The 22,388-nt window shown below is 30.2% G+C and overlaps 1 protein-coding gene across 1 annotated transcript in view; it reads left to right on the top strand.

Moving 5' to 3' along the window:
* Window positions 1–13,673: 13,673 nt before the first annotated feature.
* The window catches only part of LOC135955470 (uncharacterized), a 118,822-nt gene continuing 110,107 nt past the window's right edge, over window positions 13,674–22,388 (top strand). Inside the window, exon 1 of the mRNA XM_065505820.1 lies at window positions 13,674–13,935. Within this exon, the coding sequence (XP_065361892.1) occupies window positions 13,795–13,935 (141 nt within the window). The 5' untranslated portion in view covers window positions 13,674–13,794. The remainder of the gene's footprint in view (window positions 13,936–22,388) is intronic.

The raw sequence follows: 22,388 nt of genomic DNA, 5'->3' as shown, positions 1-22,388 counted from the left end.
CTAACTTGTTTTTGTGAAGTTAGCTTTTCAAAAAGTATAAATTCCTAATCAGAGTTGGGGGTAGTGCACTAAATGTTGAGTGCAATCAACATTTCACTAGCACTAAATATTATTTTAAAAAATATATTTTTAACTAATTTTCATCAACTTTAGTGGTAGTGAAGCTTATATTTTTATCACTAATATTTTTTAGTAATAGTGATATTTTTTTAACTATAAATCAGTTGAGTGGTAGTGTAGAAATAAGCACTAAACTCAAATAGTGAACAAATTTAACAATAACTAAAAAAAGCTTCAATAATTTTCTTTGCACTAATATATTCAAAATTAGTGATCATGAAGTTATTCCAGTTAAAACTAGAATATTAAATGTATACATATATATAATGAAAAATAATTTTGACTTAAAAAACTAAATAAAACTAATGACTTTATAGGATTATTATATTACAAGATTTAATTTGTTAAAAGATATATTAAAAATGGAAAATACAGACTTTGATAGCAATGACAGTATAATGGACCCTATATATGCATTGGAAGATACACCAACTACATCCCATGCTTTAAAAAGAAAGGGAAATGTGATTACTTATAAAAAAAAGAAAGTTGTGTCGTAAGTATTTTTTGTTGATTTTTGGGACTTCGATGGGACATCTTAAAATATTACGTTTTTTCCTAAAATATATTAACTTAAACTATGAATAGAGTAAAACATTTTAGTTTAGAAAAAACTTATTTCATTAGTCTGCAAAAAAAAATAGTTTAACTATTTGCAAAATATTATTAGTTAAAAAATTTTAACTACACTATCACTATTATTGAGTGAGGCTTATATTTTTCAACTCATCACTAAACATTAAAAAACTTAGTGAATTATTTTACACTACCACTAACTATTAGTAATAGTTAAAAATTAGTGAACTACCTCCAACTCTGTTCCTAATGCATCTTCTTAGAATTTTGTTTGATAAATTAAAAAGAAATAAAGTACTTTTTTCTAGTTTTTTTTTAAATTTTAAATTCAAATACATATAACTTTGGAATGAGTCACAATTTTAAAACAATTCTTTTTATGTTTGTAATATACATGGAAAAATGGAGAAAATCGGGAAATATTTGGACCCGCTGTTTTCAAAAAACTGGAGTAGGGTGGGTAAAAATTTGGAAAATTTAATATACAATTGCGAGTATCTCCTAAATTATAAGAGATAAGGAGATTCTATTTGTGTATTTTTTTTGAATTTTTTTTTTTGACCAAGAAATAGGATTTTTTTTAAAAATTTAACATACACGAGGTGTCCTACTTGGGATCCCCTGGTGGTCCCATGCAGTCAAAACTTAAACGACAACACTTCTTCTTCGATCATGTCAAATTTCATTCAAATCGGACAAAGTGTTTAGATGTTACCGCTGTGTGACGTTCTGGCCAGATTTCAGAAGCTCATAATGCAATGGGTATTTGGCTTTAGTGTCGATTCAGCTGATTGGCCGGTCTTTACATACGATTTCTTACGCTTCGGGTTAGTATCCATTTTTCATCGCAAGTAATAATACGGTAGAAATGTGATTTTCTTTTATAGGTCTCTCAGGTCTTCCTATGATACCAAGTATTCCTGCTTTTGGATGAATCCAGCTGCTAGTAAATGCTTTGAAATTGCTACTTGAGTAGCTCCCAATCTCTGGCTCGTTGAAACCGATGGAACACATTCACCATAAGCTTTGGTGAGCAATCGGTGTGCTTCAGCGGCACTTTTTTTTCAAATTAACTTTGTTGTTTACACTATATTCTTTAATAAATAACTGAAAATAAATGACAGATATGTACCCTTCAAAATGACATATAATTTATTAAAAACCAAAACCGCATTCAAAAGATATGCCATTTATCGTAAATTCCGCATTTTTAAAATACAAAATACCCTTTCCAACTACACAGTGTAGGATATAATAAATTAGGATTTGTCTATGTTTGGATGAGTTTAATAATTATTCGATTACTTAAATATGGATTTGAGTTGAAATTTCTGAATGCAATCAACCGCATTTTTTTTTAAAAAAAAAACATGTTATTCAATCGATTTAAGTACCTATTAATGTTTTACATTATTTATGATGTTCCATTTAGATTTTTTAAGTATGTAATTTTTATTCTCTTATAATCAGGTTAAAAAAAATGCATGTAATATTAACTTAAATAAATTATAAGTCTCATAGAGCAGTTAAATTTACACTGTTAAACAAAACAATATCTAATGTTATTCTCTACACAAAATATTACTACAATAAGACAATCATCAACAGAAAATAAATCCTCAAAATAAAACAGTTTAAAATACTGATTAAAATACTGATTATAGCATTAAATTATTTAGTTAAATTTAATACTGTTGTGGAAATTAGAACATCGCAGTATTAACGAAAATCCTTGACACCAATCTTTGCTTTATTTAGTCTATTATTTTGTTAAATTTTTTCTGTTTGTTTAATTCTTAATCTTCTCTCATGTCACATTCGAAATCAATAGGTTTTGATATACAGTGTAATTTTTTTTTTAAATTATACCTGACAGCCACAACTATTAACTGTTAACATGACATCGTATTCGAGTAAAGCTCTATAAATAAGTAAGTGGTGAGATTTAAGTGAGTATATAAATTATAAAAAATCAAAAACAAAACAATAGTTATGCTATAGATATACATGTATGTAGTATAGGGCTTCATATTCTCTCATTGTGTTCTTAGTACTAAAATAAAGGTGACCATTTCAAAAAGCGATAATGGTTTTTGTTGTTAATTTATTATATTTTTGTCAATCGGTCTAGAAAAAAAATACTAGGGTATTCAATCGATTAACCGTCAATAACTTAACCGATTAATTTTGGACGGCTAACTGTTCGAATAATTTAAAATTGCGGATTTTCAAATAACAAATAAACCGTTTAATTTGTGTCGATTAACCGAAATTCCTTTTTTTTTTGCACTTTAACATATTTTTTGTATATATTTTTCCGTTTCAATTCTAATACAAATTAAATTTATATATTTTTTCGAACATTCAAGAATCATGTTTAGTTAGTTAACAACTGACATATTTAATTTACATGTATTTGAAACTATGTTTGAATTTACATCAGTGATGTTTAAAAATAAAAATTAAGATGTATTGGTAAGAGAGCAAACATAATGTCAAACACTTAAAATAATAACAAAATGAAGAAAGTTTAGATTTAGAATTTTTGTCAAATAAAACCAATTTATTAAATGAATGTAATTTAAATTTTAAGGAAATGAAAAAATATACATTGTAAGTCCGAAATTCTCTAAATTTTGTATTTATTTTTGACTTTATTTTATTGTGTTCAATTGTAATTGAAACGCGTGTGTTTGCTATGCTTCGTCCAAAAACCAACCAACAACAATGCTTAATGAATTTCTTAAAAAAATTAGACATTTGTTATGCTCTTTTAAAGAGAATAAGAATATGTGTGTTGTTACTCAGCGCGAAAGCACAATGAAATGAACATCATTGATTTACATGTATAGACGAAACTTTTTTTGAAACGAAAAGTGCAGATTCTAGCTTATCTTGCTATCACTGGGGCGATTAGCCTACTCAAACCAGTCTGTAGACAATTCAGAATAAACTTCTTCTTAATATTTTCACCAGGAACACTCTGCTAAGTCTGTCCTTAGAGTAAAAGTGCAATGGACACGGAACCATTATAAAAATGGCAATCTGGTGATGGAAATCGGTTTATATGATACCGAATTTTTACAGAACATTTAAAAAGGATAACTCAATATACAGGAAAACAGACACTGATTTGGGAATTTTCTAAGATGAATTTTACATACAGGATACTGTGTGATTGGAAGTATGTCGGCTTACCGTCGTAATTAGCAGTTGTTTGGAGGATGTAGAAGAGCGCTGATTAAGATATCTTAGCTTACTAAGATATCATGTCCTTGATTGACCATGGAGAGAGTCACTGATGGATCTAATCATATTCATCATTGTTTCACAATGAGCCTCAGGGCCTCCTCCATAATCCTATAATCTGTATAGAATTATATTCTAAAAGGGTATACAGTTCTAAAATCAGTGGGAAAATGTTCGATTTACTAAATATTCCCCCACCATTATGTCTACCAGTCTTTATGTAAGGGAATGTTCAATAACAAATTTCACTCGCTTTGAAAAATGTTGTAATGAATGACTTTTTTCATCTTCCTGATATAATTTTTTGTCCAACTATGATAACGTATCTGTGGTCAAAAAGGTTGAATTTTGTATGTCAATTTTCAAAACTACAATTTCAAACTTAAAACATTTTGTTTAAGGAATTTTATAAACTTAACAAATGATAGTTTGATACCTCTCATAATTTGATGATTAGAACTTTAATGATTTCAGGAAAAACGTAATTTTTGGCAATCAGTATTATTAAAACAAATTCAGAATATTATTACTCGATCCATAGGATATACGAAGCTGGGCCATAAACCCGTGACTTTTTGAATAACCCGGCTCTTAATTGAAAGGTATACACTGCTTCTGTCAAAAGGTATCTGACTCCTGTCGAAATTCGAACCAGCTGCGTCATTTAGTTTGACTTAAGACGAAATTGAAAAAAAGCATTACTCAAATAAAGGATAAGACGCTGAAAGTTTTACACGCCCAGTTGAGGTATCTACACCTAAAATAATTGAAAAAAATCACAATATGGTATTGCCGATCAAAGATTGAAAGTGCGAGAAAATGTTGAAGCCATAGATAGGCATCTCTCATGGTTCAGTGATTTAAATTTTGAATGATCACTTGGGTATGAGAAAGCTTTGCTCATGATCGACCACAAACGCAATCGTGTGACAACTTCGCAGGAGTGTATGGCGTTGTTAGACCCCTTTCACACTAGGCAATTTAGTTGCGCAAGTCTCTTGCCCAACAACAAAACAGCATGCAAAATTTTCTTCTCCTTAACCCGACATTACCTCTGGCATCAACAAACACAAGAGAATTGCGCAACTAAATTGCCTAGTGTGAAAGGGGTCTTACAGCAACAGCAATATGGATGAGGTTTTGACGTTTCGTAACCGTGTACGAAACGTGGATATACCAGAACACACCAGAGAACAGTGGTTTTCTCGGGGTGAATCTGCTCCAAAGAAGGCCAATAAAGTCATGGCTACAGTTTTTGGGATGGACGAGGTATAATCTACATCAATAGTGAGTTTTCTGTCAACTTATTGGGTAGATTTATTGAGGATTTGAAAAAAACGACCGCATTTGGCCAAGAAAAAATTTCTTTTTCACCAGGACAATGCAAGGGTGCATACACGTACAGTTTCCATGGCAAAAATCAATGAATGAGGGTTGTTTTCCAGCTGGTGGAGTTGGCCCATTGCTAACCGATGTAAGAACGTCATTGAAAATATAGGATTTGGCACGAAATATTAAGTTTTATAGACATAAATGTTTTCGAAGCAATTTGTTGCATATGTTTTGGCCAATGCAATATCAACGTAGTTTTTTTAAATTTTGTTCTTTTCAATGCATTAATTAAAAAATATTACAAGCACATGAATATTTTTTTTAACCTTTACAACTAGTTTAAAAAACTTTTTTAAAATTCTGTTGCTAGTTGCATATATTTTGGCCACCACTGTATATGACCATAAGCGCAAAAGTGGTGTAACCCACAATTTTTTTTTTGATTGTGTAAGCTACCTTTTGTTATTTAAAAGCAGATGGAGCTGAAAATCGTTTTTGCACAGAGAATAATGTAAGAAAGTAATGTAGCAAAAGTGGTGTAAGTTTAATATATCACTAAATAAAATGTTTGGGATACACCACTTCAGCACTGATAACGTCATATATTATGCGTCATTTAGAAAACAAAATCAAAGACGATCTAGAAAACAAAATCAAAGACGAGAGGGCAGGATCTAGAGAGATGAAAATTCGGTCCACCCAAAAAACAAAAATTTTAAATAAAATTTCCGTTCGTTCAACAATGAAAACAGGATATGACCTCAATGAAATACGGCACATATAGTTATTGCTAATAAGCAACATGTCGAATACTAAATACAAAATAATTTGAACCAGTAAATAGTTTTGCATCAAAATCTTATCATAATATTAATAGGCAAGTCGATTTCTTTAGACCTCTTTTACGCTCACATTAAATATACCATTTTAAAGGGATTTATTCACAGAAGTGCAGAATATATATTTTATTGGAATCGGTTCAGTTTTTTAAGAGTTATAAGCGTTTTAAGATGTAACTAACACATATGCAAAAACGTGTACATGTGAACCTTAAGCTAAAATGTAAACAAAGCAATGCGTGTTTGTCCAATTTGTTGTTGTAAATAAATAAGAGAAACAATTAAACAGTATTGATTTCGCTCTGTTTTAAGTGAGAGTTGTTATAGAAAACAAAGAAGAATACTTTAGTAATTCAAAGTCACTTAAAAAAACTATATTTTGAAGGTGTTTTTTGTTTGATTTCTAACTCCCATATGCATAAACAATTTTTAAATTTATCAAAGGTTTATAAAACAAAATTTCCATTCGAAATTTGTTTTTTAAACCTTTGACAAATTTAAAAAAAAAATTAATTGTAAATAGTTATTTTATAATATGTGCAGAACTATAATTGTGTCTTATCACTGCATGAAGTTTAATCAAGAATGGGACGGGTCGGAAAAAATGGTGAGTCGCCTCCCATACAAAATAAATAGTTATTTCTAAATATTTTGTGGACTATAATTGCAAGATTCTTCAAACTTAGTCTAAATGGCTCTTTTATAATTTTGCATAGTTTCACTGAAATTGTTCGGGATTGGAATGGTGGGCCTATACAAAGTATATAATTAATTTCGAATATATGTAGAACTACAATTGTAAAATGGTTTCAACTTTAACGAATTAATTTATTAATTACTGTGCGGAGTTTAGCTGAATATAGACGGAATTAGATTAGAAGGCATAGCACCTCCCATACAGAGTAAACACTGATTTCGAATATCTAGACTACCAAAATGGGAGGGGTCGGAAAAGGAGGTGAGTCATCCCATACAAAGTAATAATTTCAAGATTCTTCAAACTTTGTCCGCATAGCTCTCTTACCAATTGCATTAGTGGCTGTGGCACAAACTAAATAATTAATTATGAATATCTGGAGAACTATAATTCTAAAATAATTTAAACTCTGTATCAATCAATTTATTACCATTCTACGGGAGTTAGCTAAAAACGAAGTTATTCCTGTTCCCTGTTTGAAGTTTAGCTATGCATGATCGGCTTAGTAGGAATGACCCCTCCCTTATAAAGGAAAGTTAAAGTAAAGCTTGATAATTACATAAAAGGTTTAAAAATAGATGGGACCAGAACAGTGGAGTTATCTTCCATACCAAATTAGTTAGTTATTTTCGAATATCAAGTGAGGTGTTATTTTCGTATTTTTTTTTAATTTTACTAGGGTAGGGGTAGCGAAGTGCACCAGGTTATGCTAGTATATAAAAAGAAGTGTACATTTTGATGTCACCACTAACTGCGAAAACGGGTCGACCGATTTCAACCAAAATTTCAGGGTACGTTGGGGATGGTCTGTAGTTTGCATGAAATCGGCATAGTGGTTCCGGAGATATGGCTGGACGAATTTTTATCAAATTTTCAGTGAATCTTCAGATTTTTGATTTTCGGTCTGTGGGCGGAGGGGAGTTGTAAAATCAAATTTGTACACTATACCGCTAATGACACTATACCTAATGATTTCAAGGTCAGTAATTGTGGCCACACTTTTGCAAATAAAAAAAAAAGTTTAAAAAAAATTGCCAAAAAATTATTTTTATTTTTTCATTCGAGAAATAAATGCTTTTTTTCATTCCCAACGATCAAACAATGCTAATTTCAATTTCGTTGGTTAACATCATTCTAAAAATTTTAATTCACAGTGGTGTACACTGAAACGAATGATTTGGTGTAACATGTTCGGTACATACCCAATTTTCATATCGTTCGATAAAACAAGTAGGCCGCTGTTAACATTGTACTATAAAAGTGCTTTTATATTATCAACCGATGCATCGCGATGATAAACAAAATTTCCGAAAGCACAACTAATATAGTAAACAACGTAGACAAACCAGATTTCGTTCCCGCCGAACTTCTGCCAAATGCAAATGAATATTCAATAGAGTAAGTTCGGGTAATGTGATATAGGCGGGTAATGTGGTATAGCTGCTTTTCTCTAAAACTAAGAGCATAGGAGTAGCGGTACCAAGCTTAAGAGTTATATGATCTCAGAAAATTCACATTGGGTGAGTGTACTTCATTTTTGCAGGTCATGTTAATAGTCAGTTGTAAAAAATCAGCATTATCTTATGGTAGACTTTTTTGTGGTCTGTTAAAAATTAATTTTTTTCTACAATCACGTGTTTTAAACATTATTAATTTAATTTTAAAGTCAAATGGGAATATTTTGCTATTGAAGAACATATGTAACAATATAGTATATTTAGTGTATATTTTTAATTTTATAATAATTTCATTAAACCACGTGGTCGGCTAATGTGGTATAGCTAAAGAATTTCAACCAAATAATATGCCAAAGAAATGTGAAGTATGAAAATGGGCACCGGAAGATTTTAAGAACGCTACCTGAGCTATTAGAAACAACAAATGAAAATTTGTTTCGCATCAGTCATTCAATGTCTCCTACGAAGCGAAGAATGTATTGAGGAGCTTCTGGTAAGCTTGGTCAGCCGCCAACTTTAACCGCATCCATTAAAGATGATTTAAATAAAACGCAACTCATTTACAAATTAAAATACTATGTATCGATTATGCGGTTTGGTATACAATTTTTTCAATAGCTCGATTATGGGTGTTTTCTCTTTTTCCCAAATTTCTCTGAAACTTGAACTTAAAAGACTTTTTTACTTTCATGGATGTAAACCTAACACTTGTAGTAAAACACCAGCTGAAAACTGTTCCAATCGAATTAAGATTCTAAAAATTATAGTCAAATAAAAAATAGGTATACCACATTACCCGTACTTACTCTACATTGTCGACAAGGTATTCACAAGTCTTACAACCAACTACAAAAATTCGGATTGGCTGTGGGAACGTGCAATTTTGGTGCCAAAAAATGATGATGTCAACAAGCTCAATGAGCAAATTAATTGAAACTGGCTGGCGAAACAATGAAATACAAATCGATTGACACAGTAATGAACGAAGAACAAGCCTCAATTATGCTACTGAAATATTGAAGATAATATTTCTCCGCAACATAAACACGCCAAAATTATGCAACGGAACACGATTGTCCATCAAAAAATGTTCACCAAATTTAATTGAGGCAACAATCATCGGTGGCAGATTAAAATGGGAAGACGTAATGATTTCACGCATACCAAAGATTTCCAACGACAAAGCATAAGGCCAATCGTTGACTATTGCTGGCTTATATTTGGAAAATTCATGTTTTGTATGTGGTTTGCTCCCGAGTAAATAAAAAAAAGAAACGTATATCCCCTGTCCTTAAGATGAATTCATAAATATAATATCCCATTTGCCTTAAATACAGCCGTTTCTTTTTTTTAAGGGCATATCATGCCACTGTATTATAGATATCTCCTACAACTTTGTCAAATGATCACTTCAGTGTTTCGGGTGCGATGTCAGGTCGGGGAAGTCCGTGCTTTTTTTTGTCCGACACTGTTTATTCAAATCGAGATGCAATATAAAACAGAATTATTGTAAGGGCCAGCAACGCGGACCGGGTTCAGCCAGTACCTATATGAAAAACGTTGTTCCACCTACCACTATATATATTATATGTTTGATTTTCAAAATATTTGAATTCTGCCCCCATTGTTCTTTGGATTATATCAAATACGAGCTTCAATAAGTCACTCAAACGTGTAGAAAAATAAGTTGGGTTACCCAACTTTATTATAATAAATAATGAGTACTAAATAAAAAAAATAATCGAATATTAATCACATTGTATGACAAACTTATGGTCATCTGAAAATTAACATTTCTTCTATAATAAATTTGTATTGTAATACGGCAGTACAGAATTGATACTCTCTCTACACTACAGTTTGAAGTGAGCAAGTAGTGCTCAAGTTTAAATTATTCCATTGCATGTAATATTTTGTAGATATTATTGTTGTTATTTTTCAGATATTGTATGACAACAAGTCGTCGTGTAAGTAGAAGGTGCTGAGTGAAATATTTTAAGTAGAAACAAATACAAAAACCAAAATTGTATAAAGCAGACTCAGCAGATTTACGATGCAATAATGTGTGCACGTTTACACTAGTGACTAGTGTATACAAAATAATACGCTACGGTATTCAATTATGTTGACAATACCAGACTAGGCCATTTCATTACAACAAAAACAAACACAAAAGAAGAGCCCAAAATAATAATAAATAAATTCATAAAAAAGTTTTTTTTTAAATAAAAGTAAGGTATCGAATTTAAATTACGCGCGCGCATTACCTTGTTGTACGGAATGGTATTTGTTGTACCTGTGAATGAGCGAGTCAGTCAGTAAGCGAGCGATGAGGTATGCCTGCCTATTAACAATTGTCTATTTATTTTAAATTTGCTTCTACATTTTTTTCTGTGGGTTCTGTTGTTGTTATTTTCTCAGGTTTCTGTGTCAGTCATATGGATAATTTCTAAAAGTTTCTTACTTTTTGCTGTTGTTTTATTTTTTGTTTTTGTTACTGTTGTATATATTTATGTCTTTTTTGCATTATTTATTTACATGGTGTGCCACCAGTAACAATAACAACACAACAGTCAACAATTACAAATATGTACAACAAAAAGGGAAAAAATTCAAAAAGCAAAAACAAAAAGTAAAATAAAACGAACATAAAAAATAGTATCAGAAAAACAAAAGCAACATATTGAAACAATCGAAATCCCTCGTATCACTAACAGACAGCAGAGATATTACCTTGTACTATAAATATGGTTTGCAGTATTAACGAATAATCGGTTATTCGCCTAGAAAAGTAATTGAATAATTTGTTGGTGAAAATGTTCTTCATAAATACATACTATAAATATTGGGTGTATGACTTAAAAATGCGAGAGCGTATACTTTGAACGCAGTTTTTGTTTATATTTTATATGTCATTTTGAAGGAACATATCTGTCATTTATTCTTTTTAAAGTTTTTAATTAAATCTACTATACAGAGAAACCCGATTCGTAGTAGCAGCCGAATTTTTTGTCAATCGAATGATTCGGTTGCACACATAGAATTTTTCGGTTCTATCAACAGAATGTCAGTTGATAAAGAAGAATTTCGATTGAAGCAACGAAATTTTTGTTAGCCCTTCTAACATTTCATATCTACAACTGTAAAATTCGGTCACTAAGGTAAAAGCATTCTATTGGCAACAAATTCGGTTGCTACTACGAATCTGTTTTCTCTGTGTACTACTACTATTTGTATCGATCGATGCAGAACACACTCTCTGGGATAGGCTTCACTTCAGGCTTGATTCGATCTTGGCCTCAAAAGATGAGCAGTTTTACATCTGCAAGGAAGCTTAACTGTTTTTCTAGATCTCTGTTCTATAGTTATTGCTTCATATTTACATACTGGTTGTATGACTTAAAAATGCGAGATTTTTTTTTTTAATTTTTAGCTTTTATTTTTAAACACTTGTGCAATATAAATTTATTCAAAGTATTGGCCATTGTTATCTGTGACCTTTTCCCATATTTCTTCCAACATATGAATTCCGAGCCAAAAGAACATCTTTTGGGTCCAAAAGCGAATCAAGCCAATATTCAGATCCAAAGTGAAGCGAATCCCAGAGAGAGAGCATCGATTGAAACAAATAGAAGTCGGACGGGGCACGATCTCGACTATAATGCGGTTGAGGCAAAACTTTCTATTAAATTTATTCTAAATACTTTTTAACAGGTATTGCAAAATGTGGCCGAGCTTTGTTGGACGGGCTTTACATACGATCTCTTACGCTTCGGGTCATCATAATGGATACAGTTTTTATCGCAATTAATGATTCGGTTAACATTTTTTTCTTTTATATCACATTTCAGACATACAAAATCGTCTTTCAAGGTCTCTCAGTTTCAATTCGTATGATACCCAGGTTTCCTCGCACGATCTCGGTGCCCAGTTCACTCATCTCCACGTGAGATGACAATGTCCTCAAATCGCTCATGCAGAATGTCCAACGTGGCATGAGCTGACAGGTACGTAGCGTTTCAACATGTGCTACAATTCAGGCAAAAAAAGTTATTAGTCATAGACATAGTACATATAGCGCTCGTCGTTGAAGGTTATCAAAAGGTATGGGCCAATGAAGCTGCCAGCCGAAAATCCTCATCATCCTCATGGATTATTATCGTCCGAAATTCTTAAATTCGCGAACCGCGAGGAACATTGCCCGAACAGAACATAATTTTGATAAAACAGTTTTATCATTTACACGTATTGAATAAATGACAACCACTTCGACAGATGTAGCTTCAACAATATGGCCGATATCAGCTTTCAAAGTTCGGAAGTCCGTATTGGAAGACCTCTATATCAATCGATTTTAGTAGCAATCGAAAACACTTAACAAATTAGTAACTTGTAGGCAATTTGATACTTCTATTGTGTTAGGAATATAATCAATCAAATCATGGAAATCGGTTCATATTCACTAGATTCACACACAATAATTTTACTTGCGCAAGTTTTGAGTTTGTAGAAGAGACAGGAAAATCATTCCATTCTTCTCTCCTTTCTCTTCTATATATTCAGGAATAGTGGAAGTAAACTTGATGTGTATGAACCTAGTCTTATAAGTGCTGAAAAGCGTTAACTCAGTTATAAATTTACATCTTCCAATAATGCTCCATAAGCTTAACTCCTATATCGCAATTTCTGGATCTACAATCAAAAACTCCAAACAAATCATAAACTCAATAAGTAACCGGTGTTACTTTATTATTATAACTATCTTGCAGTAATAAACAGTAACCGATTATCATTTGAGTCGTCACGTAAACAAAACCAAAAATAAACCCCAAACATCCACTAACATTGACAAAAACAAAACATAAAAAAATTATTTACAAATGTATACAACAAACGCTGACTCGTGTTTGCAACGTACGCTCACGGCTTTTTGTTAATACGCTGGTTAAATTTCTCATTAACGGACTTACAATCGTTAGAAGTGCATCGAAAATTAAGAAATAAAAAAAATTCAAAATAAAACCAAACAAACGAAAGTTTTCTATGGTGTGCGTTGCAACAAAAAACGCGTGAAATTGTGAATTTGTGAACTAATTATTAAAAAAAACCAAAAAATATAAAAATCATTTCATTTAATTAATAAAAAAAAGAAAAAAATATTGATACTTGTATTTCCATAAAAAAATTATTAAAAAGAAATTCAAAATCTCCTGCATTTGCAATATTTTTAGTGTAAATCAATCACAAGTGTTTTTTGGTTTTAAAAATTTCCTTTCAAATATTCGTATATTTGTGATCGTTATTTGTTGTTTTAAATTTTCGTTTATAAATAAAATATTTTGTTTTTATATTAAATTGTATTATTGGCTTGTTTTGTTACACTTTTTAAAGAGTATTATGCTAAATTCGCTTGTCTTCATCGTCATCTTCTTCGTCTCTTCGTGCATTTCTTCTTCAACATCAGTTTTATCATCATTATTATCGTCATCTTCTTGTACTTCTCTCATTTGTATTATTTTAATCAATGTTTGATATTTCTCTCAGTGATTGCGGTGTTTTATGGCACCAGATTTGTGTATTCTTTATCATCGTCTATCAAACTTTCATCATGTTTTTGGGGCGCAGTGAATCTATTAAATGGATACGTAGAAAATTTTCGAAAAGGGTGAGTTTTTCTTCATAAATTACTACTCAATTATAGTTATTGTAATATTAGATATTTATTGTAATATAATGATAAGTAATATTAAAAAAGTAGTAATCTAATTTTAACTCTGACAGTTGCAGATTAGTATGTATGTAACTATAATGACAAATTATGCATTTGTAAATTATGTCAAAATTATTTTATTGTAGGAAGCAATTAGATTAAAAGCACTTTTTGTCGCTACAATTATCAACAATCATAATTAAAACAAGTAAGAGTACTATATTCGGCCCTGCCGAATCTTAAATACCCTCCACCTAAATATGATGAAATAAAAAAACTGAAATAAAATAACAATTGTTAGTTTACGCAGAAGATATTTTATTTCAAAAATTGCATCTAATTCAGCAATTTATAATTAAAATTCCTATTAAAAGAATTTATATACTTAATAATTAGTTAATACGTTTGGAACAACAATTTTTCTTTTTAACCTCAAGTGAGAAACAGAGTATAAAAAAAGGTATACAAATATATTTAGAAAAATTTCAAAATATTGGGTTGTAGGACTTATATGGGGCTATGATCTATTATGATAAGATTGTCATAAAATATTTTAACGTAATTTTTATGTATTTATATGGGAGCTGTGGCCAATTATGAACCGATATTTACAAAATTCAGTAGTATGATTTTAAAAATTACTGATCTGTGTACTATTTTGGTTCAATATATGGAACCAATGACCTATTATGGGCCTAAGTAGTTGAGGGCTATTTTTGTAGAATTTCATATAAACATCGCACAGTGGTTCAAGGGCGGCATTAATTAATTTTATGTCTTCTGATCTACCTGATTTTTACACAGTTTGTAATAAACAGTCTAATTATCATGTACCAAAAGTATTAGGTTTATATCTTTATTACTTTTTTGTCCAGAGGCATTCAAAGTTGACCTATTTGAATGCGTTTGAAATGACCGTATTATACCTTATAATGATTTTTTTATACAATTGGATGTTATAAATGATATATATGCAAATAAAAAAAATTTTTAAAATTAAAAAAAATTGTTGCTACTATAAATTGTCCAAAAATATTTATTTTCTCCAATTTCAATGGTTTGTATCTATTGATCTCCAACGACCTCTAGCCCGAGACTTATATAAAATTAGAACTAGAAGTCTCAGCTAACACTTATTAAAAATTCTGCTGCCCATTTTTGCCCCTAAGCAATTCCGGTATAAAAAACTAAAAAAAAGTTAGGAAAAATTTGCTTCACAAGCATGTTATTGCGCATGCAATATTTAGTTTTATTGATTTATTTTTTTTATTTTTGCTCGATTTTTTTTTCTTAGATATGGCGGGCCTACGGAGGGTCGACATTTTTTTTACAATTCAATTTTGGCGATAAAATTCTAAATAAGATAAAAGCAACTTGGTAACAGTTATGTCGTCCCTACATAAAGTTATATGCATCCAAATTTGGAACATGTAAAACCTAAAAAAAAATTATAATATGGTGATTTTCTATGAAGAAAAATATAAAATTTGAATTAATGTAAAATTGTAAAGGTTAAAGATATCATAACAAAATTTGGAACTAATATAGACTCAGATGTCCTTAAATCAATGGCATTATAATTGTTGACATTTTTTATTTTGAAATACCGAAATTCCTGAAACAGGGAAAATGTGTTCCAAAAACTGAGTTTTTTTTTAGAAAACTGCCTACTGTGACGTTATTTACCGTGTAATAGTAAGTATTTAAGAAACATATAGAGCTATACTAATGTGGGACTATTTTGAGGATCAATGCTTTGCCTTCTTAAAATTTTTTACTCAAACCAAAAATTTTTTTTTAAATTGGCCAAGTTTGGATAGGTCTGGGGTCGACTAGGTCCGCTCAAGTGAGCCAAGTTTTACTTAACACGCTTTTGCATTAGGCTCTCTTTTCGGATCATATACAAATTGTATATAGTTCCGAAGAAAATTTTTTCCTACAAAAGAAAATATATAGGGACTTTTTTGGGAAAAAAACGTAAAAAATACGGCCCATTTTACATGTTCCAAATTGGGTGCATGTAACTTTTTATAGGGACGACATAAATGTTAGCAAGTTATTTTTATCTGATTTAGAATATTATCTCAAATAAAGCTGATTTTGTAAACAAAAATTTCGACCCTCCGTTGGCCCGCCATACCTAAAAAACCAAAAAAAGATCAAGCAAAATTAAAAAAAATAAATCAATAAACGTAAATATCTCTTCAGCTAATGTAGACAACCGTAAAAAGTAGACACGTGTAAAAGTATTCTTAGTAGATCTTCTCAAGGACTACTTATATTTTAAATTTCAGCTCATTCGGATCATAAATGAATTTTTGGCGATTTTTTAAAAAATTTGAGACCCGAGGTGTCCAAATTTGAGGGGCCACGTAATCAACTCAAAAACACCTCAGCTCAAACCATGTGAAATGTCGTAATAATATCTCTAATAGTTCCCGAGATACCGAATTATTGCCAAAAAAAATACGTTTCTGAACCACTGTGCGGAGGTTCGAATTTTTTTTTTTTTTAAATATCATAATCTATATATTTAAATTTCACTTCATTCCGATCATACTTGGATTTTAAAAAAAATGTGAGATCCAACAAATTAAAACTTTGAACCACTGAAAAAAAAATTCAGACGAAACCTTTGATACTATAACTTTATTCTAAAAAAATCAGCTACTCAACATGCCCTTTCAAAATTATAGCGTCGCTATTCTGTTCCAATCAAAAAGTCTCAATTTGTTGGACAGTGTAATTAATCCTTAATCTTTCTACAAACTTTTGTGAGAATCGGTCCATAATTGACCCATCTTATATCATCTCCATATAACCCGTATATCAGAAAAACATTTCTTAATCACTTATAGATGATAGGTATACAAAATTTGTCACAGCCGAATATAACACTTTTACTTGTTTAGTTTTAACTTTTAATTTAAAATTCATAGAAATATCCGAGATCACATTTAAAGTTGTAGCAAAACAATATAATTATTTTTTTTTAAACTTTAAATTTAATTTGTTCTCCAATGTTTGCAAATTGCATTTATGAATTTGAAATATTATCATGGTTATTTCTTTTGATACCTTTGATACTTCGTTAACATTGTACTTTTTGGATTCGGTTTTTTTTTTAAGCTAACGTGTTTTGGAGTTGATTTACAGCTGTTCAGCTTCCTAGGGGTAAAATTTTGCCACCTCTGATCTGACATTTTTAAAAAAATTGCCAAAAATCAATTTATAATCCGTCTGAGCTGAAATTTAATTGGCCTATATAATAATTACATAAAATACATACATATGTAGGTTATCTCTTTTAGTTGAAGAGATATTTAGGTTTATTTTTTCCAATTTTGCTCGATCTTTTTTAGATATTGCGGTCCTACTTAGGTTAGAAATTTGTTTTTGTAAAAAGGGAGGTTTTTTTTTTCAAAAAATACCCTATATTTTTTCATTTGTAGAAACAAATTTTCTTCGGGACTATATACAATTTGTATATGATTCGGAAAGAGAACTTAATGCAAAAGCATGTCAAGTAAAATTTGGCTCACTTAAGCTTGGCCAATTTCGGAAAAAAAAATTTAGGTTTGAGTAAAAAATTCCAAAAACACAAAGCACCGATCCTCGGTTCTCCATTTTACGAATGTCGGTATTTGAAACTTAAAAATAGCAATCATTTTAATGGCATTGTTTTAAGCAAATTTGGTTTTTAAGTTCCGAAAAAATTATAAATTTATTTTATTTCATCAAAATATCAATCTTCAAGTCCTAAGGTTTTCAACAATACCAAATACTTACATAAAAAGCTCCACTAACCTTGCACCATTAAACATTTCTTTTTTTTTACTTTTTATTTATTTATTGAATCTGCCTATATCATTAGGCCTAACAATAAGTGATTAAATCTTATAACTAAAATTAAAACTAATTGCTCTCTAAAGAGAGCATTGCTTGATGCATGGACCTCATCTTAGCGGGGTGGTAGATCTCCTCTACAAAGTCTTGATCTGGTTTGGCTCTGTGCGAGAAGCCGAGCAAGAGGATTTGGGTGGGATTGCAGTTTCAGTATGTATTTATCGCGGACTTTCTTAAACTCATCCTTCACTAGTGTAACTTCCAAGTCCCTGTGGATGTTTTCATTTCTTATGTACCATAGTGCACCCGTCATGGTCCTAAGAATTTTCGACTGGGCCCTCTGTATAAGCTCAATACTGGAATTACTGGCCGTTCCCCACAATTGGATTCCATATGTCCACATTGGTTTTAAAATGATTTTATAAAGGGTGAATTATTAACCAGTGAAGGCTAGATGCTTTTAACTTCATGTGAAGTCTCTTGGTTTCTATATGACGGCGCCAAGTAAGTCTTATATCTAAGTGAATACCAAGGTATGTAACATAATCGGACTGAGGTATATTAACATTGTTAAGTGTGACAGGTGGACAGCATCCCCTCCTCAGTTTGAACGTAACTTCATTGCTTTTTAACTCATTTACACGTATTCTCCATTTATTTAACCATGTTTCCACACATCTTAAGTAGCCATCTAGTATCGTTTTTTTATATATTGCATGCCTACGAAGCTGAGCAACTGTAAATCAACTCGAAAACTCCTCAGCTCCAACCTTGTAAAACTTCGTTACGATATCTCCAATAATTCCCGAGATACCAAATTATTTCCAAAAAACCGTCTCTAAACCACTGTGTCTTGATCGGAAATTATTTCGGAATTTTTACCAAAACGAAATAAGCTGGCCACATTCCATAATCCCGGCGGACTTTATTTATTCCATGACATTAGCATTAAGGTTTTTAAAAAAATAGAGTTTCCAATTGAAATGCCAAAGGAAATCCTTGAGTACCTTTTTGTAGCTATTCGTGAAATGCTTTGAAGTGCGGAGAGGTGCATGCTATATTTATACTTAACCTTAAATATTTACTATTATTAACATAAAATAAATATGCAAGAAATACATCATATTAACCCTCGTATCTTCCAAAGTCACTGCAAGTTAAACTATTTCAAAATTTTTACCACAAAACTTAATATTCCACTATTGTAACCATATTAATAAAGTTATATCTATATAAAATACATATTTGTATTGATAACTGAGTAAATTTTGCAAATTTACTGCCATATAAAAAATCATTATTCATGAGAGTATTAATAAAGAAAAAACCAAAACGTAGAGAAATTTACCAAACAAAGTATTTAAAGCATAATAAATAGTTAAATAAAAATGGTATGAGTGTCTTTTATTTTGTTTGCTATTTTATCATGAAAATAACGAACGAGTGCCAAGTACTTTTACTGCCGTCTTTTCAATTTCTATAAAATTTCACTTAAAATTGTCTGACTTTTAGTAAGTAATTAAATTATGTTGTTTTTTTTTTAATTGAAAATGATTATTCATTAGTTAAACAAATGTAACACTCCCTGGGGAGTCAACTCTACATACATAACTACTCGTAGACAGTAGTTTTTACAAACATATGTAGTAAATTCATGAATGAAAAGTTATTATCCTGTTGAAGTATTTACTGACACTGTTCTTGAAAATTGTTTATATTTTATAGTTTTCCTGCAACTTCCTTTCCAGCACTCCCTTAAGATAGATTCCCCTTTCTATGCGGCATGAAAAAGGCATAAAACCACTAAACATTTTGAGACAAAACGGAAGTAGTACAAATATTTCATACAGTGTTTGTTTTATTAGTGGAAATATGTATAAAAACAACTTACAGAATATGAAAATAATAAAAATTACTAGGGGTTGTAGTTTTTGTAGTCGTTATATAGCTTGTAATCACGCAAAATTTGTCGGAAACTTTTAGTTGTACATAAATTTGTTAGTTGCTTTTAAATTGACTAATTTTTGAAAATGGAATAAACTACATACTAACTTTTAAAAGGGTTGTTTTCCACTAAAACTTTATTGCTATTTTTTTTTACTACTTAAAATTGGCATTCAAGTCTTTAGTATATTGATGCACTGCAAGTAAAAATCCTAAAAATGGTTGTTTAGGGTTACACAAAGTTTATTTAATTGATATTTTATGCAAAACATACCAAAAAAGTAGAAATAATAAAAAATCGCTAAAGTTACAAATTAAATTTAGACTTAAAACTTTTCATTTCGTAAAATTCTTCTTTATTTGCATTTAATTTGTAATAAAAATTTATTTTTTTTCTGCAATAGTTGTTACAAACAATAACACTATTTGGGAAAGTTAAAAACTTTTACGTAGCAATATTAAATTGCAGTTGTCGTGCTAATTTTTATAGCTTATAATTTCCTTGGCAATAAAATATATATTTAATTTAAATTTACATATATGAGAAAAAAGTTAAGAGTAAGCACTCTTGAATATTGTAAAGCCTCTACATCATGCATATACGAGTTTTCTTAGATTTAATACTTAAACATAATTAATTTCGAAATATTTGTCCAATTCACAATTGATGTCGTAGTGTTGTAGCATTGTATGTCATAAATATTTTTAAAACAAATTTTTCGAAACAAAAACAAAACATGAATAAAAAAAATTACGACATACAACGATACAACGCTACGACACCAATTGTGAATTGGGCAAATGTTTATAAGAAATAACAATGTTGGATACCGTTTGCAACGCTGATGCTACTTTGGCTTCTTACGGTAACGGTATTTTCAATTGATTCGGTAACGGTATGTTAATGATAACGATAATTTAGGACCTACTTAAATTATTAATAAATAAAATCAGGGATCGTAACGGTTATAAGTGATACCAAAAAAACTATTTTATAACAGTTATTTTAGACTTTAAAAATAAAAATCCATCTAAAACAGTTATTATTCAACGTAAAAATAAAAGTTCGCATGAAACTCTTAAAAAAAGAGTTATAAATAACAGTTAAATTAAAACTCATTTGAGGAGTTTTATTTTTACCGTCAAGAAAAAAAACTCAATTGAGGGGTTTTATTTTTTCCGTCATAAAATAAAAGTCATTTGAGGAGTTTTATGTAAATTGCATGCTAACGGTCAGTTCATTACAATTTGTAAAGCGCCTTGCATTGCAATTGAATAAATTGTCATTAAAATAAAATCAAATGGGATTTTAATTTGTTATTGTGTGATTCCTATTATCAAATTGTTTTTGTTTTTTTTAAAACAAATAAATTGCTACAAACATTATATTTGGTACAGAAAATAGTAGAAAATAAACGAAAAGAGTTTTATTTTCTGACGGGAAAAATGAAACTCCTCTAATGAGTTTTTTTCTGACGGGAAAAATAAAACTCCTTAAATGAGTTTTTTTCTGACGGAAAAAATAAAACACTTCAAATGGTTTTTTTTATGACGGCTATTTAAAACTCTTTTTTAAGACTTTCATTTTTACGTTGACAAATAACTGTTAACTGTGGAGTTGAGATAATTTTTTTTAAAATCACCATAGATTCTGAAAGAGCACGTCACGGCCTGTCACACATTTAGTTCGGAATAGTTTCAATTCGGTAGTTTTTATTCCGATCGATTTCATTTTAGGTTCTTCCGTGTAACTTATTAATTAAAAAAATAATTAATAATTCTAAATTTGTGTTTTTTTTACAGAAATTAATTAAAATTTTTAGAAAAACAAAGAAATATCAATTCCACTTTGAAAACTGAAAGAAATTTTCGTTTTACTTTTTCTGAAGAATCAAATTGAATTTTGTGAGTTTTTGATTTAAAATTTTCTGGATAACCGTTATTTACGGTTCCTGAATAAAATTTACCAACATTAAAAATAAGTTGACAGGCTATATTTTTAATTTCACTGGTTTTCAATAAACTCAATTATGGAAAACAAACATTTTTGTTGTTGGAGTTTTGTTTAAGCTTTGATATTTTTACAAATAAAGCTTGAGTGTCTGTAATTCTCATTCTCTCTATAGCTTGATTTGTATAATATCTTTAGTTTTTCTAAAGCCTTTTGGAAAAAGGTTTCCTGATGCTCTGGCCTAAGTAACCAGTGAAATGCGCATAGGAACTAGCTTATCCTCCAACAATAAATGTCAGTGAATTTATCAAAGATTGGGAAATTTAGCACAATTCTTACTATAATAAAATCTTTTATTTTTATAATTAACAAATTGTTCACAGAATAATTTTAAGGGTTTTTAGAGGTAAGGGTATTTTCGATAATTTTGGTAATGGTATGTTAGCGGTGCCGGTAATTGGTGTAATTTCGGTAAGAGTATTTAAGAGCCAGTTGCTATCTAAAGCTAAAGTTTTTCCCTATTTTCGCGATACGTTTCAATATAATTTGTCCAAAATTTTATCAGGGGACTTTGTACGCTTAAGTGAGCTAAAATTTACTTTACACACTATTGCAGATTTTCTGAAGGACTATTTAAATTTTAAATTTCAGCTCATTCGGATCATAA

This window comes from Calliphora vicina, chromosome 3 (genome assembly GCF_958450345.1).
Source record: "Calliphora vicina chromosome 3, idCalVici1.1, whole genome shotgun sequence".
NCBI classification, from domain to species: domain Eukaryota; kingdom Metazoa; phylum Arthropoda; class Insecta; order Diptera; family Calliphoridae; genus Calliphora; species Calliphora vicina.
This window is presented reverse-complemented; position numbering and strand designations above follow the sequence as displayed.